Below are 26,834 nucleotides of genomic sequence, written 5' to 3'. Positions count from 1 at the left end.
GAAGTAGGGCAATACATCCTATGCCTAATGGGGGAAAAATTTGGTCAACGTTTGGTTTTATGTTTAAAGGATCACATCTCCTGAGAAGCTAATGGTCCCTAAAAATCTAATAAGTATGGTAACCATATCTGTGGCACAACTTGTCATTCTTGAAAAATAAAAGCACTAATAGCTAAGACATAATGAATATTTACTCCTCTCAAGGCACTGTTCAAAGTGGTCTTTAAGAATTAACTTGTTGGGCACAGTGGCTCACACCTATAATTTCAGTGACTCAGGAGGTTGAGGCAGGAGGATCACAAGTTCAAGGCTAGTCTCAGCAATTTAGTGAGGCCCCATCTCAAAATAAAGAATGAAAAGGACTGGAATATAGGTTGGTGGTAGAGTGCCCTGGGTTTAATCCCTGGTACCAAAACAAAACAGAAATAAAAATTTTGTCAGGTAGATACTACTTTACAAACGGGAAACCTGAGAACCAGATAAATAATTTGACTGGGATCATAAGACTAGTAGGTGAAAGAGGTGGGATTTGAACACAGGCATTCTTTCTATTGAATCTGTGTAAGAAAAGCCAGTCAGTCAGTGCTCAGCCCTGGGAATTCCACCTATTGGTCTTTGTTGATCAGGGAATATTTACTGATACTTACAATGTAATGGGGAGCATGCTTGGTGTTTTACATATATTATTTTGTCCTAACCATGTCTCTATATGGGAAACACTATTATCCTATTTTACAAAAACGGAAACTATATTCGGAGGCTTAGAAGTTGCCTAAGGACATACACTTGGTAAATATGGAACTACCAAGGCTGGTTCTATTGGGGTTACTATTCACTTGAGAATAAGGTGATCACTTTCCAGTTCACATCACCAGGGAAGGAAGACCACATTCTGGGCTGGCAGGCAGGGGTTATTTTTCTCCTTATCATGCAGGGTTGTATATGTCCCAGAAGCCCCTTGAGACTTTACTTGCCCAAAAGGGATCTGTACTACAGGAAGGCTGGGAACTGAGTTTGTTTCTTCCACCTTGCCCCATTAACAGACTGATACTTGCAAACATGGCTTTGGCTTTGAGTCTACATTCAGCCCTTCTTTTCTTGTTTATCAAGGCATCAGCCCATTCTGGATCCATAAGACTCTCACAGCTTTCCAGGCATCTGCTCCATTGTTCCAACGAAGGTGTTAATGGCACACACTTTGGACCATTTCATCCTGCAGGCTTTTGGCTTTGTCTGAGACCATAGCTTTGGTAGTTCTTTCCTAGGGTCCACTCTGACCTTTTCCAAGTTTATCAGTCTTTCCCAAATATAGGGGTCTATATTAGAGACAGCTATTTTTTTTGATTAGAGATAGAATTTGTATTCATATATTCTCCTACTAGTTGATTTTGGGTATATTCAAGAAAAGAAGGGAAAATCCTTTTTTTATTTTATCATTTTAAAGCCAGAAATCTAACAAATGTCACTGGCATTTTTTCCTTCTATCAAAGTACAATTCACTCAGTAACTATGCTTCTTGAAAAAGACATTAGTGTGGATTAACTACTTACTGAGTACACAGCATTACTTCTGCCTATAACTTTATCTCCAGTTATTTTAAGAAAATATCCAAAATAACTTTTAAATAATCATTAAGCAATTAAATTTGGCATAGTATTTTTACTGTATTTGTGATCATTGTTGTTTCTTACATACTACTGCTGCCCTTTGGGTTCATTTTGCTTCATGTTGAAATATACCAAGAAGGATTTCCTTCCACAAGGGTCTAGAGGTAGTTAATAATCAATCTTTGATTGTATGATATTAATATGTTGACTTTTGGCATCTCTTGTTGATGAAGACAAGTAAGCAGTTTGTCCTACTATTTTAGGAAAACTGTCCTTCATTTTTAGCAGTAAGATTTTTATCTGTTCTGAATGTTTTCCTGCTTTATCTAGATAACTAGGTAAAACTCTGTTTTATTTTCAAGTGTGGTATTTGGTGCTACCCTTAGTCTGAACCTTCAATTCTGGAAAGGTTTTAGCCATTGTATTTTGGAATATTGTTTTTCTACCCGAATTAACCTCTTCTTCAGAAACTCCTTTGATTGAATGGTAGAGCCTCTCATTCTATTGTCTATGTACAAATGCATTCTTCATTGCTCTGTACTATATTATGGGTAAATATCTCATTATTATCTTTCAATTCATTAATTATATCTTTGATTATGTATATAGTCAAAGTATATAGAGTTTACTCTATCAAATGAGTATATATCAAAAAACTATTTTGGGGGGCTGGGGTTGTAGCTCAGTGGTAGAGCACTTGCCTAGCAAGAGTGAGACACTGGGTTTGATCCTCAGCACCAAATAAAAACAAATAAATAAAAATAAAAGTATTGTGTCCACCTACAACTAAAACCAATTTTAAAAAAAACAATTTTTCATTTTCAGAACTATTTTCTCCCCTACTACCTCATCTTTTCATTTGCTTTTGTTTTATAAAATCTTACTGCTTTCCCCCAATTCCTTCATTTTTTTTTAATTTAAAAATTTTTTGGAGTACTGAGGATTAAACCCAGAGGTGCTTTGCCACTGAGCTCCAGCTCTAGCCCTTTCTATTTTTTATTTTAAGACAGGATCTAAGTTGCTTATGGACTTAGTAAGTTATTGAGGCTGACCTTGAACTTGTGATCCTCCTCCCTCAGTCTCTCCAGCTCCTGGGATTACAGGTCTGCACCACCACACCCCGGTTCCTGTATCTTTTGAGTATCCTAAATATACTTAAGGTCATTTTCTATTTCTCTGCTCCCTCTGCACCATTTCATTTGGGGTGAATTCAATTTGCAATTATTCTTTCTAGTGGCTTTCTCATCTACTACAGATTTTTGTTGCACACATTCTTCTTGAGATTTTAATTATTTTCCTCTTTTCTTCAATGACTTGGCCTGTAGGGAGCAACAAATGAATCATTGCTTTGAACTCCATAGCCATGGACAGTTAGTCTGCCCTTTTGGGTATCTCTCAATATTATGGTGCTGAAAGACATGCCATTTGCAGGTGGCCGCTGTGAATGGGGCAGATTCATGCCTGGCATGGAATTAATGGGTCCCATAACTTTGATTTCAGATGCCTGCTTTCCTGGGGTAAAAGAAATATGGGCACGCTCAACAGCCTTGAGGTGCCAGCTGTCCAGAGCAAGAAGACATCACGCAAATACCTCAAACAGTCCCCAATTAGCCTGTTCCTGCGACTTTGTTTACCTTGAAGAACCCTTCCTGACAATAAGTCGATTTGATCTGCTTTCCTATAAATAAAGCACACGGAGCCTCGCTCTTTGTTAGAGATTGGACCCATCAGGTCCAAAACACCCACTATAAAACTATTTTTCTGTGTCTTTTGTATTTTACTTCTTATTATTTCAGTCTTTTAATTTCTCAGCCAGCTCATACCCCCATGCGGTTATCTGATCCATCATTGTGCAGAACATAGTGACATTGGTCCATTCTCCCTATGGAATAGTTGATCATTACTTCCTGTACTGGCCCCTGGACTGAATGTGTTGGTCTGAGGCTCTTTTCCTGGGTGATATTCTGGATGGGAGTGGCCAGTGGATCCAGGTTTTTGGTGGGAGACTATGTCTACTATCTCTGGCCTCCCTGGAATGCAGATTCTTATAAGCCACTGATCCAGGGAGCAGCTGGTCATAGCATATTGTGGTATATTTTGCGGGGCTCAGAAAATGTAGTTCCAAACAGGGAGTCTGGCTCCTGTCTCCTGTTTTGCATGGGATACTCTTAGTCTTTATTATAGCTCAGTGGATGATCAAGCTTCATTCTTACTAACTGCTTTATGATTCTGTTATGTTTCTGGCTTATGGGCATACTTATTTCTTTTTGCTGAAAGTGTCCTATTGCTTTTTGATTTTCTTAATTTTGCATGTGGTAGTGCTGAAAGAGCCTCAAAGTAAAAATTTATAATGGCAAGCTGCTCTAATAGTCAATTTCTAAAACATGCATTTTCATCACTATAACAATTTAGATATTCTACATTGTTCAGTAGTAATATTTTTATTTTTCCCTTTGTTTTCATCAACAGATAAAGAAAAAGCTGATTATGTTTTACTGATAAATTCTCTTAATTCACTGGAGGTAGATGGCCCCAAAATGATAAATTTATTTTTCTTAACAGGAAATAAAAAGAAAAAAGAAAAAGGGTAAGCAATTCAATGGTCCTATCTGTTGTTATCTGCATTACAGCTTAAAGCTTCTGCAGTTTTACCTAATCTTAATGCTTTTTTGTTTGTTTTGTGCTGAGGGACTGAATCCAGCACATTAGTCATGCTAAGCACATACTCCACTGAGCTATACCCCTTGCCCCTTACCCAATTTTTATCAGAAAGAAATCCAACTATCTGTTCATGCATTTAGTTGGCTTTTAATTGATGAAGCTGAGATGTAGAATAGGCCCAAAAGATGGGAGTCATAATTTTAGAATTATTTTCTTAATAACAATAGAAGAAAGCATTACCATCTTTTATTTCCCGAAAGAAGATTTATATTCATTTCATAAGGCTGCTTTACCTAGTAATTACCCATGCATGTTGCTGGCCTATCAATGTTTATTACCTACAAGAATTGAGGAATATAAGTGTGCCACCTTTAATATATGTGTATATATCAAATTTCAGTAAATCAAATTGTATTTTCCTTTTGAATTATAGTATAGCTTCAAATATGTGTTTCTAGGGGCAAAGGTAAAGCAGCATTAGAAAAGTGAATTTACCAGTCAAGAATGGAATTGGAAAATGATTTCATAATGATATAGCAGTGTATCAGTAACTCAAATGTTACACTAAGAAGACATCGCCAACTGTCAAAAATAATACTTATTAACAAAAATAATACTAAGAATAGAATTCAATTCTGTTGGAGGAACACTTGAAACTTTTAGACAAAAACATGGGTTAATGATAACTGATAATTTTCTGCTATGGTTTAGACATTTGGTATCTCCCAAATGCTCATGTGTGAAACAATGTAGAAAGTTTAGAGGCTAAATGATAGGGTAACGAGTCTTAACCTAATCAGTGCATTGACTGCCTGAGAGGGATTGACTGGGTGGTGACTGTAGGCAGGTAGGGTGTGGCTAGAGGAGGTGGGTCATTTGAGCTCTCTCTCTGCTTCCCAATTGCCATGGCCTGATCTTCTTTCCTCTGTCATGTTCTACCTTACCTTGGGTTCAGAGCAATGGATCTGGCTAACTACAGACCTTTGAAACTGTGAACCCCAAATAAAATTTTCCTCCTCAAAAATTGTTCCTGTCAAGACTTTTTGGTCACAGTGATGAAAAAGCTGACTAAAGCTCTAATGAGGATGAATGAAAGAACAGATTTTAAAGACAGACTTGGATTCAAGTCTCAAATGCTCTTTATTATCTGTGTGTCTGTAGATAGTTACAAACCTTTTGGAGGCTCAATTTCTTCACCCATAAAATGAGAATAATAATAACTACTTTTAGGAGTTAATGTGAACTAAAAGAAATTGTATGGCATATAGTAGGAATTCTACCTGATAACCATCAGTGTTAACATTACAGGCTTTTTTCTTGAAAGATATGAAAAATTCAAATATATATTACTTGTACTATATCTGACACATAGTATGCTTTGACAGTTCTGCTTCTCTATCTTTACATCCTTCTGTGTTTGGCAATCAGATTCCATGCTGATTTCCATAAACAGAAGGGAAGGCAGGACAAGAACAGAAGATAGGATTGAAAGAAAATATTAATTATAACAGCTTCCAATGAGTGCTTGCTGTGATCCATCGTACCCCCTATGTAACATGCTACATGTTTCACTTATCATCTTGCTTAATCCCTACCAAAATCCTATCATGAGCATTAGCATTCCTTTTAAAAAGAGGAAGTCAAATTTAGAGTCTTAGTAACTCAGCCATAGACCTGTTACAGAACAGAAATTCAAACCCAGATCTGTGTATTCAAAGTCTCTCTTCTATTAATGACAGCATATCTTATTCCATTAGGAAGAGAATAGTTAAGAAATAATATGTGACATGGAAGAATACATACTAGTTCACTGTCCTCAGTTCCTCACACAGACCTCTTAAGCCCTTGGAATTTTCTAAGTGACAGGGAGAGAGGAGTACCTTTCATTATTTATAATAAGTCCCTTTCAATCATATATGAGTTTATCCTAATAATGTGACTCTTGGAGGAGGGGGGCTGGTTGCCAGAGGAACCAACCAAATGATTTAGAGGGTGGGAACTTTCAGCACTCTGACCCCTGACCTCTAGGGAAGAGGGAGGGGTTAGAGATGAGCTAATCACCAATCGCCAATTATTTAATCAATGGTGCTTATATAATGAGACCTCAGTACAAACCCTTAAATGATGGAGTTTGCAGAGCCTTAGAGGGTGAGTATCTATGCCAAGAGGGTGGCATACCCCCAAATTACTTGGGGTCAAAAGCTCTTGTGAGCAGGGCCCTTCTATACCTTGTGCTATGTATGTCCTCATCTGGCTACTCATTCATACTCTTTTAAACATAAAATAAATGGGAAAATGTAAGTGGGTTCTGTGAGCTGTTATAACCAATGACCAAACCCGAGGAAAAAGTCACGCGACCGACCTCCCAATTAGTGTCAACAGAAGTGTGAGTAACCTAGGGACTGGCTACCTGTGGTTGGCATCTGAATGCAGGGAGTGGGGGGCATTTGGGGACCAAAGGTTTAACCTGTAGATTCTACACTAAGTCTGGGTAGTGTCAGAATTATAGGACACCCAGTTGATGTCTATAGAGAACTGGATCATTGCTTGGTGTAAAAAACCTACAATTTGGTGTCAGAAGTGTTGTGTGAGTAGAAACAGATCTTAATAGTAGTAAAGCACCACCACAGTGAAGTGATTACATACCTAAACAATACTGAAAACTGCTGAATTAATGTGGTCACTGTACTTCAGGTGCTCATGTATAATCGTGTTTAAATGTAGGCTGAATTAAAGAGATAAATCTAACCAGCTAATGAGAATTCATCTTTTAGAGATTATGTGTTAAATAAACTTAATCTTGATGTTTTATATCAAAGTTAAAAAAGGAAGTTTCAGTCTCTCACAAGGAACCCCACCAAGTTACTTACATGTAAAGCCTTGTGACAATTTTTCTGAGCGGTCAGGGAAGGGACATGTCAAGGAAAAGGGTGATTTTTAACACAATCAAATGGTCTACAATACCTTCAACATCAAAAGCTTTAAATATCGAGTACCTTAAGACTTCCTAGACATGTGTAAAGAACTTGGAATTTGAATACAGTTCAACCCAATAAATCACCAAGAATATGAACTTTTTTGTTTGTTTGTTTGTGTTTTGAGTTGAGGATTGAACCCAGGATCTCACACATGCTAGCTGAGTGTTCTACCACCAACTCCTGTAATGAACTTGTATAATTAGTAATGAAAAATAAAAATAAATTATTTACATAAAGATAATGTTCAATGTACAAATATAGCAGCTGGTAAAAATAAGAAAATTCTTGCCATTCTAGAACCTGGCAATTTTTGCCGTTTAAGTACTGGATCTTCATAGAAAGTATAGGTGCTTCTAAATTTAAATATCTTAAATTATAACAGATTAGCCCAAGTCCATAGTAGGTAAATAAAAGTATATCTTATTCCTTTTAATATATTTTTTCATAAGATATATCATATGTATTAGAAAATATACTGTTATATGAAGTAAAATAAGAATAATTAAACATAAACATTAAGTGTAGGACAGTATTATACAATGGTATGTTACATTAAAGATATAGGAGGCCATTGTTTTGGACTAAGCTCCAATGACCAGACTAAAACTCAAAATGGAGTCACCAATGGTGAAATTTCATATCACCAAACCAAAACTAAGTCATCAAGACTTTCAAAGAAATTAGGAAAATGAGAGTCAAATTTCACAAACAGACCAGTTAGTATGACAATGAAGTTCCCTCTGCTTTAATCCTTAAAAAGAAAGTAACCTAACATAATTTGATGTTAACCAGTAAATTATTTTTATATTGGTCTGTCTCCCTGTACAGCTTTACAAGCCAAGTGACTTTGAAATAACCAGTCCTCTTTCTTTCATTTAGTTTTTGCCTTTTTCCAGCCCTTCTCTGTCTGTAAAACCAACCTCTTCTGTTACACTCATTGGAACACTTAATCTACTCTGGAATGAAGTATTTCCTGACTTTAGAATTAAAAATGTTTTTAAATTGTTGCAATTTTGTACTTTGAGAGTGTATAATAAAGCTTTTAGGACAATGGCATGATAGGTAGAATAATGGCTTCCCAAACATGTCCTTGCCTTAGTCCTTGAAATCTGTGAATGGTAAAAGGGACTCTTGCAGGCGACTAAGTTAAGGACCTTCAGACAGGAAGATTACACTGAATTATCTGGGTGAACCCAACATAAACCCAAGGGTCCTTTTAAGAGAGAGGCAGGAATGCCAGAGACCAGGAGAGAGATTTGACTATGCTGGAGACTTTAAAAATGTAGGAAGGGACCATGAGCCAAGGATTACAAGCAACTTCCAGAATATAGGAAGGAAATTCTTCCTTAGGGCCTTCAGAAGGAATTCAGCCCTCCTAACCCACTTTAAACTTCCAACCCAAGATCTAAAAGATAAAAAATTTGTGTTATTTGAGGCCACTAAATTTGTGGTAATTTCTTATAGCACAATAGGAAATTAAGAGAAAGAGCCACAAAGGTAACTCTACTGTGGATAGTAAAATTATATACCAATTCTGAGAGGAGTATTTACTTTTAAATAATGTAAAATCTAAAAAATATATCATAAAGTCTAACTTGTTCAAGTTTGAAAGTCAACTGTTGAAAGGAAATATGTGAGGAAAGTATACTGGTACCATAAAAACTCTTACAATTGCAAAAAAAAAAAAAAAAGTTGATTCCCTTAACTTGGTCCCCCGCTTTCCCAAGAAAAATCTAACATTCCTAGAAACCAACGATGGGGCAACTTTGGCATTTATAACAGATGTGTAAATCTATGTTGACCTTGTGAGGAACAACCCCCTGCCCCCTCCCCAGGTTTCAACCTTTTATAATAGGAACTGAGAGGAAGATCAATAAAACCAACAAACCATGAAAATAAGGACCACGGGGTAGAGTAAAACATATTGATACAGGGAAGAATATATAATAATAAAGAGTAATAACCACAAGGAGGTTGAATCTCTGTGCAATACTGTACATGAATGATGGAATATCCCTTTATCCTCCTTGGTATAAAGTCAAACCTCACCAGAACATTCTTAATTAGGTTTAAAAGGGGAGATACTGATTCTACTTAAAAATCCTTTTCCTTAAGGAACAGAATTATGGATAATAATGAGAATTATATTTAGAATTTCAGAAAGTATAAATAACCAGTTTCTGCTTCGACATTTAAACTAAAAAAAAAAAAATAGTCCAAGTCTTTCTCACTGCTGTCTTTTTGGTGAACTACTAATTAAAATAAATAAAAACCAAACAGTTGCTTTTCTATTAATAGCACCAAGAGTTTCAAAGGCAGTTCACCCCCATACATACTTGGACATGTATTTGCCATCTAACAACCGAACCACTCAAAATTTGGATAGATAAATCCCTAAGCCAATGAAGATTTGTTCTGATACTTCTTTAGGCTAAAACTTGTGTTTTTACTTCAATATAATGATATACTTGCTTCCTTGCATTCCTACCTGTGTTGCAGTTAAACTGTTGATGTTTAATATGCTTTCATAGGTATGACCTGCTGAATCTTCTGCAGATCATAGAGCAGTGACATGGCTTCACCTGTGGGTGCCATACTCATACAAAGCTAAGACAAACCCAAACTAAACCTACTGGCTGCACAAGCCAGAGCCACATTCCGTGCCTGTTGACAGTGAGAGGGGAGCAGAACCTATGGGCCAGCCATGGGTCAAGGGAGCCCAGGGGGCCATCATTTTGTTTCCAAGAAAACTACTAGATTAGTCTGAGAGGAAGCCACATTTTTTAAGTAGCAACTTCCTGTTAGACTTTAGTCTTTAAGTTCTTTAGATAGTAGGCTTCTTACTGTCCTTCCATGAATGGAAGTCTTTATTTTGCTAGTGTCTCCAAAAGTCTATGGCAAATGCCTTTTATTGTTCTTGACAGTAAACTAACACCTAAAACCAACCCAGATATTCAGACAACTCAGAATTGAACTGGCTTCCTTATGAAAAATTAATCAGAAATGCAATATTCCTTTAAAAAATGCTTTAGAGGAATTCATATACTTACTACTACTTAAAATTTGCACTTTATAGCATTATCTTATGTAGAACAGCCACAGTAAGACATTAAATACTCTATATTATTCTGGACATTTCTTCTTTAGCAGCCTCATATTTCTATTTTAAAGATAACCCTGTACCTTTGAATGATTGACATATGCCCTTGACATCCCCATCTGAAGTTCTCTTAAGGTTCTTACAATTATTTGGACATTATAAGGCTTATTTGTCTACATAACAATAACAATACTCCTATTTTGTTTTCCATATTTGGAATGGCTGGCTATAACCTGAAAGACAGGATGCCCACAAAGGTTGCCAGACAAAAATATATCAAGTAAAACCTGAACTCCAGAAAAACAATGGATAATGGATAATTTATGGATAACTTAACTTTTACTTTTAGCAACTTTTATTTTTTGTATAAATATGTCCATGTCATATGTCCTGTATTTTTATTAGCAAAATATGGCAGCCCTAATGCTCTTGCTTATTGCAATGAATCCAATCCTGAGAAGGCATACTGCAGGTGGAAGGGTAGGGAACATATGGTTTTACAAATTTTAAAAAGGATCCAACTTCAGATTTACACCAATATCCAAATTTCAAACAACTATTTATGTTAAATCTAGTGATTTAGCCTTCCTTTAGTGGTCAGAAATAAAAAAGAGGAAAATACTGCTTTATTCACCCTTTCCCTAAAGGTTTAGAAATCTCAGGCCCTGTGGAGTTTATCAGGTCTTATGTTCAAGTTTCTTTCTTATCTTTACTTCAGGTAAGAAACAGAACTATGACCTCCAACCCTGAAGATTATATTCTGTTCTGCTGTCCAAAAAGTATATGCTCTCAGAGTGTTTTATCCAGAGGTGAGAATGCTTTTGCCATATCACTAAATGACCACTTTTAGAACAGCTTCTCTTCATTGAAATTCCAGGTAAGTTTCAGTTTTAGTTTTTATGTTACAGCAGAGCAACAATTATTAAATGTGAGCTGATGGCAGTGCTCATTGGTCTGTGTGAAATAAGAAAAGTAAGGATAATGAAGTAAGCTTTTCATGAAACTTCAAATTCAAGGAAACTTTATTATCAGAGATTACCTCCTTCTAACTTTTATCCTGTTAAAGTAAACTTTCTGTTACTAAATTATGAATGTAAATTTCAAAAATGCTCCCCCACAGAAAATTAGTTAGCACCAGGTGCAGTGGTGTACACTTGTAATCCCAGTGGCTTGGGAGGCTGAGGCAGGACGCTCCTGAACTCAAAGGCAGCCTCAGCAACTTATTGAGGCCCTATGAAACTTAACAAGATCTTGTATCAAAATAAAACAAAAAAAGAGTTGGGGATGTGGCTCAGTGGTTAAGTGCCCCTGGGTTCAATGCCCAGTACCCTGCTCCCCAAAATGCAAATTTATGTCTTCAGATTCTTTAAGAAATTCTATTTGTCTGTAAATCTACAAGTATGAACATCATGAAGGATGTCTTTTATATCTGTTTCAGAAATAACCACTTCATGTCTCATGATATTAAACCACTTTACTTTTGACACATGTCTCTCCATTTTTGGCAGTGGAATGCAAATTAGACTCAAGGAAATATTCTGGGCTGAAGACATGATGGTGGAAAAAGAATATATCTGTTCTTTTGTAAAGTTCAGAAAGCATGCTTTAGGTTTTTTCCTTCCTACTATGAGATTTGAATTATGTGTCCTGAACTCTGGCACAGTGTCACTCGATATATTTTGAACACTGTTGTTTTGGTAAGTCAGCAGTAACATATGCACTCTATAAATGTCAAACATAAAGTGCAACACATTCAGCATTCTACACAACCATGGCAAATAACTCAGCATCCCAGATATCTGAGAAGCATATAACACAGTTCAGCTCATTCTCATATAGAACAAAGAAACTATATTTTTTCTTTCTTTCTTTCTTTTTTTTTTGCTTCTTTCATAAGAAAAGGCTTTTGATAAATATTCTGGAAGAAATTCTGTAATATTATGAATATGCATATTACAATTTCCAGTTCTTTAAAAAAAATAGAATATTCAGGCATACACTGGTACTTTTAAAATTTATTTTAGTCCTCATTCCATCCTTTCAAGGTTATATACTACTGCCCACAATACAGAAAAACAGAGAGGAAGAGAGGAATATAAGCAGCTTAGAGAAAATCTCAGAGCTAATGAGTGATATCATCAAAGGCAGAGATAAGTGAATTACTCTGGGCTCTTGTCACTACAAGTCCTCCCGTTGACTCTAAAAGCAGGAAAGCCTCTCATCTACTGCACATTATTTAGCCATGGGATAGAGAGAATATATTCATAATCCTTGTCAGGTCAACAAATGATACTGTGGAAGTACCCTTACGTAGCTGGCCTTGGCTTGGCTTAAGATTTTGATGGAGAGGGATGATTTGAAAGCATTTGATGCGTGGAGTCACTCCTGGATCAGGATGATGAGCTACCCTCCACCAGCTGTTTCACAGCAAGCATTTCAGTGTAGCTTACAGCTCACCAATAAGCAGTGAAAAAGAAAAAACACATCTGTGACCCAATTTTTCCTTAGTTAACAGTCATTTATATCATGCACCAAACTGGATGAAACCCAAGAAAGAAGTCCTTGGTACTTCAATTTTCTCACTAAAAATAAAAGCACTTGCTTTTCATTCATCTCATGGGATGGTGGATTGCACGATGTACCAGAAAATATGGAAAAGTACCTACATACCAAAAAATATGACCAGTAGTGTCATCCTAAATGGAAAAAATAAATATATAAAAGATTCATATCTGAAAACACCTCATAGTTTCTGTTAGAACAGCATCTTCCTAACAAGTGCTTGGTTAATGCAGATGATTATGTCAATGAAAAACATTCTTGTGTTTGATACAGTGGTTATACTGGTCGGATCCTAACAAAAACAAAAACAAAACAAAAACTTTCCTCCAAACCGGGCTTTTCTAATTGTATACTTTAAATATTTTTAGTATTATTTTTGGTTTTTATTTTTAATTTTTTCCTTTCTGGAAGGTTTTCATAAATTGTTGTTGTTTCCTAAGGCTAGGGTTTGAACCCAGAGCATTGTACATGGTAGGAGAGTCCTCTACTTACTGAACTATATCCCTAGCCTATAAGGCAAGTCTTAAATGAAATTATGTTACCTAGGAAAAGATGTATTGGCTGCAGTGAGGAAGATGGAGTTTGGAAGAGGGAATATTAAGTTTCTGTGTGTATGTGATTAATATAATTAAATGTCATTTTTGAACTTTCAAACAATTTTTAATTCAACTCTCAACAAAGAATTTGTTCAATTTGGTGTCACATCCTTTTTTGCTGAGCTGAATCAATTTAAGGAAAAGAAGCCTTGTGCCCATTAAGGTAACTTGGAAGTCATGGTTTCCAGTAAATAGATGGGTAATAAGTGGTGGATTTAGACTGAAACACCATCTCTATCCCTTAATAGCTGAGGGATTTAGAGCAAGTTCCCTATGAATCATTTTCTTCATTTGTACCTAGGTGGAAAATAACTGAAGTTTGTTATTTTGCTATTTTTTTCAAGGGCAACAAAAATAGTTAATAGAAGAACTATGACATGGATTCCTTTTGATTTAAAGAAATAGAAGAAATATTTCATTGCTCTGTCACAACAGGGGCCTGGCTAAGAAACCTGGCCTCTCCGCTGCTCTGTATATACACAGGCACCCACAAGCAGTGATATGATAGCTTTAATACAACTTAAATCTTTCTGGGAATTACAGTCTCATGTGTGTGGGACTGTGCATGCACAAGCATAATGAGTTTGAGCAGTAGGGGCAAAATTACATATGACTTTATTCTTGAAGAATAAGCAATCCATTTTAATATGTTCCTAGTTGGAGCATGAGATTCACGCATGTCCTATAAAGCCTACTCACTAACAGACTAAACTATTAAAACAAAAAGAAGACATACAGAAATTATGGCACATGTTATACGTTCTCTGAAAGCACTACATTAATAGTGTGTGTGTGTGTTTTAAATAATTCACTACCTCACTTTACACTTCCCAGGTCTAGGCATCCTCAAGGTGACTTACTTGCACACCTCCCTGAAGGATGATCTTGCACTGTTTGGAAGAAAAGTACAATGTGAAGTCACACTGTGATTGAATCTTTAGATTCTGCACTCTCTAGGGGAATCCAGAGTAAAGCCATTTGGGTTTCTTTTCTAGCACACCAATTAGCAGGAGCAAAGGAGGGCCAACCTGGGATGGAGAAGACATCAGAGACATCGTGTCCCTGAAATTCTAACAGTGCTCAGAAGACTGGGCTTTATACCATCATCTGAAGAGCTGGAGACCAAGGGTAATGCTTGTAAAATACTCTTTGCTGCTGATGAAAATATATGGCACTTCAAAATAGCCTGCTTTATGGAAAAACAATCTGCTACATTCCAAATTCTGAATACAGCTAACATTGAAATAAAAACTGTCTGGATTAACTGTTGGAATAAGAGAGAGCTTATTTCATACTGCCCCTACCTGTCTGGAAACTGGTAACCATCTTTTAAGGTGCAGCTCAGACATTACCTTGCCATTATGCAATATTTTATATCTGTTTACATCTGATATCCACCCAGGAAGGTTAATTAAGTTGGTGAAGGTATTACTTTGTAGTTAGATTTCTACAGATAACTCGGTGCTGGACATGTAGACCTAAGTAAATGCTTGTGAAATTAATGAGAATGTGCATAATCGTGTCTCAAACAATAGTAGGAGGACTCAATGAAGGAGGCCAAATGTAAAATAGGCAAAAGATGAAGAGGTAGTTGATTGAGTTAGCCAGGGAGTTTAGGCATGAAGTTCAAGAAAAATGCCAGGATATGCTTCAATTTATGCTTGCCTTGAAGAATAAATCATTTTTCCCTATATCTCACTTACTGGGAAAACTAAAAAAGGTTTGCAAAAAACCTACTTTGTGGGTCTGACACAGAACCTACTAATACCTACAAAAATTACTATAGTTCATAGTACAGGTTGAACATCCCTACTCTGAAAATCTACAATCCAATATGCAAAACTTTGAGTGATGCAGGATACCACAGATGAAAAACGCAATGCCTGACCTCATGTGAGGGATTGCAGTTGAAATGTAGTGCACGGCACAGTTTTCCCAAGAGAAAATAAAAGGCTCTCCTAGCTCCTTTAGCATGCTACAAAAACTTTTTCATGCACAAAATTATTAAAAATACTGTATAAAATTATCTTCGAACATGTGTGTAAGGTGCACATGAAACATAAATGACTGTGATTAGACCTAGGTCCTATCCCCAAGATACCTCATTACATATAAATGCAAATATTCCAAAGTCCAGAAACTGAAATCTAAAAACCTTGTTTCAAGCATTTCAAATAAGGTATATTCAACCTATATTAGACATAAAAATAAAAGGCCAACAATAATCATTACAAAAGGTCAGTAAAATAAAATAGCAATGTAGGAGCCATGTGGGAATTGTTCACATTTTTTTAAGAACAATGAAGTAAGAAAAAAACCAAAGTCTTCCTTGGGACCTTGAATTAATAGGAAATGCTCATGATCTAAACTGATGCTCTATTTGGGGCAGACCACCTTTCTTTGAAATGACTTAGCTGAAAGGAAGCCTCTCTTGTAGTTTCAGGTTCAAGTATAAATGTGTCATTGCACACTTAACAGTATAACATCACCTCGGTTTACAGTAAACAGAAAAAGTAAAGGCCTCCATTTCAGAAGAAGTAAATTCAACCCATGTGAACTTCACTTTCAAGATATCATGTCATTCAAGATATCATATTTCATTGCAGCAGATAGAATTGGCTCCACACCTCCGTCTCCAATCTCTGTGGATCAGTAGGTAGCTTAAGGACCCAGCAAACCAAATGAACAGCTTTGTATTTTTTCAAGGTAGAGTGGAAGTTAGGATGAGCTGAGGGTCCATCCTAGCTTAATGATCCTCTAACCATGAACAGGAGACAAGAGGAGAGGAAAGAAGAGGAGAGGAAAGAAGAGCTGCAAATGTGCTGAGGCAGGAGGAGGGGCCAGCGCTTCCCCCTTCACACTTCTTCAGAGCCTCCTGCCCTCTTTCAGCTTATGAGGGTTCCAATGAGCTCTAAAAAGTCTCTTCTCAGAAAAGAAACAATCTGTGAGGTGAATAGAGAGCCTACATATTGGGAGCAAATTTTTACCCCTCACACATCAGATAGAGCACTAATCTCTAGGATATATAAAAAACTCAAAAAGTTAAACACCAAAAAACCAAATAACCCAAACAATAAATGGGCCAAGAACCTGAACAGACACTTCTCAGAAGAAGATGGACAATCAATCAACAAATACATGAAAAATGCTCATCATCACTAGAAATTAGAGAAATGCAAATCAAAACCACTCTTAAGATTTCATCTCCAGTCAGAATGGCAGCTATTATGCATACAAACAACAATAAGTGTTGATGAGGATTTGGGGGAAAAGACACACTCATACACTGCTGTTGGGACTGCAAATTGGTGCAGCCAATATGGAAAGCAATATGGAGATTTCTTGGGAAATTGGGAATGGAACCACCATTTGACCCAGCTATCCCTCTCCTTGGTCTATACCCAAAGGACTTAAAAACAGCATACTATAGGGACACAGCCATATCAATGTTTATAGCAGCACAATTCACAATAGCTAAATTGTGGAACCAACCTAGATGCCCTTCAGCAGATGAATGGATAAAAAAATATGGCATATATACTCAATGGAATATTACTCAGCGATAAAAGAGAATAAAATTATGGTATTTGCAGGTAAATGGATGGAGTTAGAGAAGATAATGCTAAGTGAAGTTAGCCAATCTCAAAACACCAAATGCCAAATGTTTTCTTTGATATAAGGAGGCTGACTCATAGTGGGAAAGGGAGTGGGAGCATGGGAGGAATAGACAAACTCTAGATAGGGCAGAGGGGTTGGAGGGAAAGGGAGGGTGCATGGAGTTATTAATGATGGTGGAAAGTGATGGACATTATTATCCAAAGTACATGTATGAAGACATGAATTGGTGTGAACATACTGAGTATACAACCAGAGATATGAAAAATTGTTCTCTATATGTGTAATAAGAATTGTAATGCATTCCACTGTCATATATAAATAAGAAATAATAAAATTTTTTTAAAAAGACTTCACTTGTGTCTTCACTGGATCCTGAACTAGCATGAGAAGATTCCTAGTTTGTCCTCTGGTAATAAGAAAATATCATTTGGGAGAAACAAAGAATTTCAAACATGCAAAGAATTCATTTCACTTTTGAAATGGATTTAAATGACCTTTCACAAAGAATAAAAAATATTATCACAAGGGATAGGCACAATCAAAAACATAAGAGCACGAATGCATAGGATCATAGATATTTAAATGATCATCTTATACTAAAATTAGTCTGAAAGAAAGTCGAGTTCATTGAGAGTCAGACTTGCTTCTAGACCTTTGACCTTGACAGTCTCATTCCAAATTGCTATGCCTCAGTTTTCCCAGTGACATGGCTAGACCACAGACCCAGCATGGCCAGGACGCATCTCTTCCCCATTCTTTCATCTGCCTTATCTAAAGTTCTAGTGAAAAAAACAAACAAACAAACAGAAAACAAAAAGCAAGATGATCTTAAGGGTCCTCAATGACTCTACGGTACTTAGGACAAAAAGAAAAAGAATTATTGTAATTATGTATCTGTGACATAACAAAGAAAAAATTAAAACTATTATAATCTCTAATGCTCTCCTCCTACCCCCCATTCACTCTTCCAAACACAGGAATGTGCTCGATAAAATAATTCCAACAATATTACTGCACAACTCCAGAGGGCGCCATTCATACCAAAGGCAGTGTAATGAGGTTTCCTGGCATGTGCCACTCAGAGACCCTGAGGAAAATACTTTTAGAGCTCAGTGAGCCTGTGTTGAAATCTAATCTCCACTACTCACTACTGATATGACCCTTGGCAAGCTATTTAATAATCTCTCTGATCCTGTTTCCTTCTCTGTAAAATGAAGATAATACATTGTATTTCCAAAGGCTGCTTTAAAAACTAAGTAAGATAAGACAAATAAAGAGTCTGGTGGAGGGCAGCATACCAACACCAACATTTGTTCTCTAAAATCACAAAACTAACATGGTTCAAAGTACAATAAACATCGTGGCCTAAGTATAAGGAGACATCAAAATATTTTGTGAAATAAGGAAAGTTGTTCATCTGCCTAAGATGGAGCAGGTAGTCAAAAGTTAAAGGGATCAGGATATAGTGATCCCAGAAACACATCATTTTTAAGTCTCAGGATTGTGATAAGTGGCAGAAAGGAAGACTAATGAGCATACTAATTTATCAGGGTGTGTAGGTATAACTGTTATCAAAGATCAGCAACTGTTTAAATAAGACAGACTACATTCATTAAAGACATATGTGCTGCCAACAAATTACAACAGACTTACTACAAACTTTTTTCTGGGACTTGATCTCATTAAACTTTACTATTTCTCAAACTGTAAGAAAGCAATATTGAACTTTATCCAATACACATACAAACAATGTAACTTTAGATATATGGGTTCCCATCTCAACTCTGCATCATTTGGTGTTCAAAAATGAAGATATCTGAAGGACTGGGTCAATGATTGACAGAGACAGCTGGTTGGACTTATGGGAAAGCTGAGATATTCAAAGAGAACATCTTAGAAATGCAGGCATTCCCATGGAGCTGCACTTGCTTCTGTCCACTCATGAAGAAGTGAAATGCTCTTGAAGAGTCTTTCTCCAAGAGCAATAGCAATTTCAAATCCATAAAGGCACACTATTTTTAGGGTTGATAGCCATACAAGCTGCTGACCACACTGACACTGATGAGGGAAATGTTCCATAGCAAGAAGTGAAGATCAAGAAAGTAATCTGATCTTAGGCTATAACAGATCTAACTTAAGAGCTAATGAAGAATAAGGGAAAGCTGGGTATTCTGTCCAACTTTTCATTCACAAAAAACAGACACCAATAGTCCAAAACCCAGAGTATTGCAACCTTTTTACCAAATCAGTTAAGATTGGATATCCAAAGCAGAGTTCATTTGAAGATCACTGATGGCACAGGCATGAGAGAGAGTTCCATCTCATTATATTTGCCACAGAGGTTGGTGTTGGTTGATATTTCCTTTAAATATTTAACTTTATTTTTGTCCAACAAGATGTGGCCACTTTGAAGAAAATATGCACCACATATCACCTCTTATATTTTTCTAGGACTAAACAGAGAAACTATAATAAAAAACTGCATCAATGCTTAAGAAAGACTTTCAAGGTTATTTGGATTATTATCTTTCAGTTTAAGAGTAATACAAACACTTGCAAGGATAATAATAAAGAATTGGACATTTTTTTTCTCTATATGACGTTGTGCAGACTAATGGCAAAGTGAGAGTGTGTGCTTCAGCTGGGGACAGAAAAGTAGATTCCACCCCAAATTCAAATGAAGAATATATGAAAGGGCAAGGAGAAGAGGCAGAGTCTCTACTGTGATTTTCATTTAATATTTATTAAGGCAAAATTGGTGCATTTTTAAAAATATATTTTGCAAAACCAAGAAAACAGGTCAGCGAAAAGACCAATGATATAAAATAACTCTTCTCCAACTCAGAATGATTGGCAAGTCTTTTATATTTTTAGCACAGTTTGAATTCCCTAAAAAGACTTGCCACCTAAAAGAAATGTGTGATCACCCTCTAAAAGTGTCTCACTGTGCTGCCTAAGATGGTACTCACCATGTAACACTGGCTTATGGCCCTCATTCTAACACATCTTTGTGTGCCAAGGAATAAACATGAGACTGGCTATTATTTCAAAAAAAGGGACAAAATCAAATGGAATTTTTATATTAGCATTTGTAAAACATCTTGAGAAATAACAGAAAAAAGCAACCCAGAAAATAGTGTTCTGTGGTGAAATTATAGAAAAGGCGGTAAAGAAGAAAAATTAAAAGGTGGCTCATTGTTCTAAAAAGACCATCTTTTGTGTAAGAGTGAAAACACACCACTGTGTCTAGATGTAGCATAGTGTACACTCTCTAAGATAATTTAATGCTGTCTACTTCTGAGCATTTTGATTCTTTTAATTATGCTGCTGAATATCTTTTTATATAAAAGCAAGTCTAAGGAAACAGGATGACTAAAGTCACACAGATGCCCACTCACCTCCCATAATTTTGGATTGGCAGTTAATAAACTCCGGCTTCCTGTCTGTGAGGTACCTCTGGCAGGTGTGGTGGAGGATCTGGAAGAAGGTGGACTTTTCTGAGGCTGTGCTGGCTACCCACTGGTCAAAAGCATTTTCAAACAACAAATCAAACTCTGCAGAATCCTGGAAAAGACAGTGAGATAACTACTGATCTCAATCTATAAAGACTGCTGCTTCCAGTTTTCCCCTGTCAAAAGACTCAGAAAGGCTAAAACAAAGACTGTGGTACCAATTGTAAGGCTCAGCTTTATTACGACCCAAGTGTGTGAAGGGTCCATGTTTCTATGTATATCAAGCAAAATTCAAATCACATGGAATTTATAGATGTCCCTAGGAAGTTAGTATCACAGAAGTAAAGACAGTCTAACTACACACTGATGGTCAGAATTCCAACTGTATTATTTTCCCAATTACTTGGAAGATGGATGACCTCAGGTTCTCAGCAGTGACCTCTATTCATCTTGCCCCTAAACTTTGGTAGTAAGAGAATCTCCCTTATTTTAATAGAGAGTAACAAATTTACATTTTCTTCTTCTTCATTATTGATATTTTGGGAGTGTGTACATGCATATATGCAAAGGTTATGGTATTTTAAATATGTACCTATATCATAAAATGTTTCTCTTGTAAAGGAATACTAGTACAAAATTTTTAAGGTGTCATTAACTGATTTGATTCTTGGTAGATAATTCTTGTCATTGGTGGCATTGGGGGACAAATGCAGCTTTGATGAGCCTTGCCTTGTCCTATGAACGTCACTGGAGGCAGCATTTCTGCAACAATCATCCCTTTGGGTGCCTCCATCAAACAAAAGAACTAGATCTGTAATTTTCTATAGGAAATGAAGAGGCATAGGAAGTTTTAGTTCCATGACTGAAATAGAGAAAGAGGCATGTGGGGCTAACAGTCTTGTTTGGGATGATTCAAACCACCCCCACCACTACCAAGGTCAATCAGAATCATCTTGTAAAGAGAATTCCTTCTGCCAGCATAGAGCTATTCACTCACCCGATTAGGATCGATACCATTAACCTGGCGAAGCTGCTCGAGCATCCACTGTGATCTCCGCACGAACGATGTGGAGCCTTCAAACTGTTTGACCTTCGTGATAGATGCCTGTGTGGGCTTCTTGTTTGTCACTGCCAAGAAAAGACCAGGGAGATTAGTGGGCCTGCAGGCTGGTTTATATCCTCCTTCAGTGTGTATGCACAATAGAGAGAATCTGAATGAATGTGTGCCTTTGGTGGGGGGATATGAATGCAAAAGAAATAGAAGTTTCAGTCTCCCCTCTCTAGCTGTTTATAAGATAACTGCAAAAGCTGCTTCCTTTATGTCTTCATCCAATCAAACAAAAAACAGCTTAACTAAATAACACCAAAAACCTTTAATAGAGGCTACAAGTGCACAATTACAGCTTGCAGGAAAAGAAGCATGTGGGGCTGACAGGCATCAGGCTGGGTTCATTAGGAGGGCTAAATTTTAAAGGAAGTGAAGGTTACGAGCTCCCCGGGGAACCATAATGCTTATTTACATTTTGATAGTGTATCAATACCTGAGGCCTCAGTGATAAGGAGTAATCTCAACTCTCAAGTAACCAAAAAAAATAAAATAAAAAAAGAACTATTTGTTTTTATAATATCATCCAGTGTATATATAGTTTGCATCTGATTATGACTATATCTGGCATTCTGGGCAAAGTCCCCACATATGAATTTTTGAAGTCACTATACCCACAGGACCAGGACCACCCCTCCTTAGCCTCTGGCAGTTTTCCCCCTTCCAACTGCAGATGAACTTCATCGTCTCTCAGACTGATGTCAAGCACCAGGACAAAGTCACCCTGAGCATTTCCACATCTGCTTACTTGGTGATTTAGAGACTAATAATGGTGGGAGAGGTAATTAACGGTCTTAAAAGCACTTTCCTAAAAGCTCCTCCTGAGTCCTGGATGTGGAAGTTAGTAAAGATTAAACAGAAATGATGCCATGGAGGAATTAGGGAAAGCAGAGAGCACCATGCACTGCAAAGAATTTGAGCTAATCACAGCCTGCGGAAGCCCGAGTGGCTGTGTCAGAAGAAAATACATATTCTTTTTTGTTGTTGTTTTCAATAATTCAGCAGATGCTTGAAAGATGGCAAAAAGAAAAGGATTCTTGAGGGACAAGGGACAGAAAGCATTTACTCCAGTCACATTTGGTGATTAGAAGTCTCTATGGTTCAGGCATTAAAAAGCCCTTTGTAGTATCTGGGGTTACTGAAGTAGGAGAGCAGAGACCACAGAAAAGCACAGAAGGAAGCTACTCTGCCTTTGGATACGGTGAGCATCCACAAGCCCAGCTCTGAAGAGTCCCTATGGTCTCAGTACAATCTCCCTCCTTGCTCCTAGCCAGTACTTAGCAAACTTTTTTTTTTTTTAAACTTCAAATAATGTTTTGGTTTACTGCCCATTATTTCAGTTATTTTTGCCTAACAGCTTCTGGACATTTTTACACTATTTAAATTTACTTTTACGGTTAAAAAGTCATCATGACCATATCCATAATCAGAGGAGATTTTATAGTCTTTATCACAAATGGCCTCTCTTCATAGACTCCATCCCATTAGGAATAACCATTCCCCTAAGTAAATTCAGGCAATATTACTAGTGTGCCCAGGGCTCTGTCCATCCATTTATTTCAGTTTATTTATTTATTTTTTGCATCTCCTATGACATAAATAGGAATCCTAATAGGTTCCTCTGATAGTTGTACTCTGCTCTTATATTTTAATGTCAAAGAAAACACACACCTGGAATACATGCAGGCCCAGAATGTGCTTAAAAGATTAAAGAAAGAATGCTTTTCAATAACAGGAAAACACGGGTTCCTGTATTAGACGCACACCCCTAAACACACAAAGAGGATTTCCTCCCTTGTTTATGTAAATCATATGACATTTAAGCGTCTTGGGAAACTTGAAGGCTTTCCTTCTAACTTCAGTTAAAGTTGTTATGAACTCCTATTTTTATTTCGGGTGTATTTGTTTCCAATTAGTTTTACAGCATTATAAAAACTCAAATTCAATGCAAGATCACTGTGTATGCCTGGCATGTTTAAGATTCACTTTTTAGGAGGGCAAGTTCCATTGCAAGTTTGTCATTAAAATGAGAAGGGCAGGAACCCCACCCACAATGACAAGTGTCCCAGCAAAATTCCTCAGCTGTGATCACACTGGACAATGGCCATTTTTGATGGAAACAGTTATAATTCTATCCATTCCCACTGTCTTTCCCTATTAGTTTATTCCTTGCCCAGTTCTTGGAGTCTGGCTAGTTTTCCTGGGCACTGAGCCCAGTTTGGTTTAATTTCTGTTGATTGTTATTTTCCCTAACATCCCAGTTTCTATTTTGAAGCAGGTGCCTTAAAATTATGTTATTATATACACATTATATAGAATTAAATATAGAATTTCCCTTTCTAAAATCAAAACACTTGGCTAAACATACCATAGCCATACTTTTTGAGTACTTAAGAAATATAATGGTTTAAATCCTTCCTTGTTTGAGCATTTTGGGGGTTCATAACTCATAAAAAAGTAAGTTACCCAGGTTTTCGATGTCTATTTCACTGTTTTAATAAAAGATAGCAACTCATCTTCTCCTTCCAAAAGAAAGTTAATTGAAAGCATACATGGAAAATGTATATTACCTGTATTAGTAATATCATAAGCTATATCCAACAACCCCTCTATGATAGACTCCAACATGCATTATTTTTAAAAAAACTTTAAAGTTCAGATAACTGGGACACTTTCATTATGATTTCATCAATTATGAGGAAAATAAGCTATACAGACATTTAAAGGGGACAGAGTGGGTATGACACACTAGGTAATATTGCAGAGCACCCAGAATGAGCACATTTCCTCTGGTGTCCACTCTGATTGCACATCAGAATCACCTGGGAGCTCTTACAACAAAGGTCCTGAATTGGGTGAGCTGGAACACCTTGGGTGGAGCTCTGGCATGAATATTTTAATTCTCCCAAGTGATTCAAATGCATATTAATTGCTGGGAATCAATGAACTTATGTATTAATTCATTCAACAAATATTTATGGAACATTTAAGTTTTGAAGGCAATTTGACGATTAAATAAGATAAGATCTTGAATCACGAATTTGGATGTGATTAGGGGATAAGAATTATGCAAAAGAAGCCAGGCAGGCTGGGGAGAGCCTATCTTAAAATAAAAAAGGCTGGGGGTGTAGCTTAGTGGTAGAGTACCCCTGGGTTCCATTCCCAGTGCGGCAAAGAAAAAAAAAAGAATTATGCAGAAGAGTTCTAAAATATAATAGTAGGATACACAAATCATCTGAGGATCTGAGGTGTTTGGGTGGGGGCTTTAAGGATGAAGATGGAGTTGAGGGAAGTCAGGGAGGCTTCCAGAAGCAGCCACATCTGAGGCCTGACATAGTCATCCTGTTAGGGACTTCTATGATTACCCAAACCTGTCTGTTCAAACTTAAGTAGAGGACTGAAATATCTTTTAAAAACTCTGGGATGGGATGGGGTTGTGGCTCAGTGGTAGGGCATTTGCCTAGCATGAGTGAGGCACCAGATTCAATTCTCAGCACCACATGAAAATAAATAAAATAAAGTCCATTAACAACGAAAAAATGAAATTAAAAAAAAAAAAACTTTGGGAGGCTGAGGCAGGAAGATCGCAGGTTCAAGGCTAGCCTTAGCAACATAGTGAGGCTGTAAGCAATCTAGTGAGATCCTATCTCAAAATAAAATAAATAAATAAATAAAAAGGGCTAGGGATGTGGTTCAATCACTGGTACTGCCAAAACCAAAATAAACAACAAAAAGGCCTGCATGAGCTTGGGTACCTCCCAAGTTCATCTCATCGCCCCTTCCTTTTTGTACTCAGTTTACTTTTTGATCCCTTTATCCAAGTAGGTTCCCTCCAGCATGTTATTTCATTCACATCACACTCAATGTTCATTTCAAAAAATGGGTTAATTTCAAGCTTGCATTAAATATTCAGTGTTTGCTTCTCTGAGAAATTTGTAAAAAAACAAAAATCAGCCTATAAACAAAACCAGACTGTTATTGTGTCCCCCAGTTCTAAAATATATTCGATATAGATAACTTAGAAGATCCTCATGGGGATTTATTTCCTACCGGTTTGTGTTATAGGATTATAAATTGACATAGTGCTTTTTCAAAATAGAATTTAATATTTTAAAAAATCCATTTTATATAGCTTCTAGCTTTGCTCTTGAGATTGATAATACCTGTGCTAATCATTGCCATTATCTGACCATTATTTTATAGATAAGGAAACTGAGGCACAGAAAGAGCTGACTTTCCTAAGTTGTCAGTTAAAAATTGGAAAAATTGCAACTTAAACAATGAATTTCAGTGCTCTTTCTATTATAATTTTTTACTGCAGTGTCAAATGTCACATTTTATTGGGTACAGGATGCTCATTAAATAAGACTTAATTGAATCATTGCTTTCTAATAATGATACTACTTGTTGTGATTTTTATAGTTTCCTGAAATGTTATTTTTTTAATGTTTCCCCTTAAATAAACCTTCCTTTTTATTTTTAAATGAGTTAATGAAGGGCAATATATATTAAAGTCATAAATAGATATGCAGTGTTGCCTGACTTAGAGAGAAAACTCTTTGGTAAGACATGGGATTAGCAAGTGGAGACAGAAGTTAAGGACTCCACATCATAGATGTCCTCCTACAAACAATAAGACAACCAGAATGGCTCCTCTGGGACCACGGAGTGGTACATCTGGGACTTACTCAGGAAACCCAGTTTTGGGGTTACCCAAGCTAATGCTTCCTGCTCTCTCACTCCCACTTCCTGCAGTCCCCGCTTCCTCGCTGGCATCAGAGGCAGGAGTAGCCCCAAGGCAACCAAAGCTAGGTCACTTTGCTCTCAGCTCTGAACAGAGAATGGTCTTCATGGCTTCATGTCTCTTCTTTGACCTTTATGTGGACTTGATCCTACGAAGCAGTGATACAAACCATTCTGTTCAGAATATTCTTATCATCAACACACACTTCTCCATCTCACAAACTAATGGTCTAACGAGGTCTTTTGAATAGTGGCCCATCCGTGAGACATTTTACAAAAATAAAATCAGACACCTGACTCTAATCACAGGGTGGAGACCACTGGCCTTGACTGTGCAAATCAGAAAATTCTATTTCATTAGAAACCACCAAACAGCCAACAACCAAGTACCAACTAATCTTATCAAACAAGT

The 26,834-nt window shown here is 36.8% G+C and overlaps 1 protein-coding gene across 4 annotated transcripts in view; it reads right to left on the bottom strand.

Annotated features, from left to right (window-relative positions):
• Window positions 1–26,834, bottom strand: part of Stxbp6 (syntaxin binding protein 6) — a 239,635-nt gene that overhangs the window by 24,240 nt on the left and 188,561 nt on the right. For all 4 annotated transcript variants that reach the window (XM_078050276.1, XM_005322649.5, XM_040274317.2 and 1 more), the window contains 2 exons: window positions 21,572–21,702; window positions 20,521–20,686 (listed from right to left, as the gene is read on the bottom strand). In XM_078050276.1, the coding sequence (XP_077906402.1) occupies window positions 20,521–20,686; window positions 21,572–21,702 (297 nt within the window). The remainder of the gene's footprint in view (window positions 1–20,520; window positions 20,687–21,571; window positions 21,703–26,834) is intronic.

The sequence above is a fragment of the Ictidomys tridecemlineatus genome, chromosome 5, assembly GCF_052094955.1.
Source record: "Ictidomys tridecemlineatus isolate mIctTri1 chromosome 5, mIctTri1.hap1, whole genome shotgun sequence".
NCBI lineage: Eukaryota > Metazoa > Chordata > Mammalia > Rodentia > Sciuridae > Ictidomys > Ictidomys tridecemlineatus.
The sequence above is the reverse complement of the archived record's forward strand: the minus strand, read 5'-3'. Positions and strand labels throughout refer to the sequence as shown.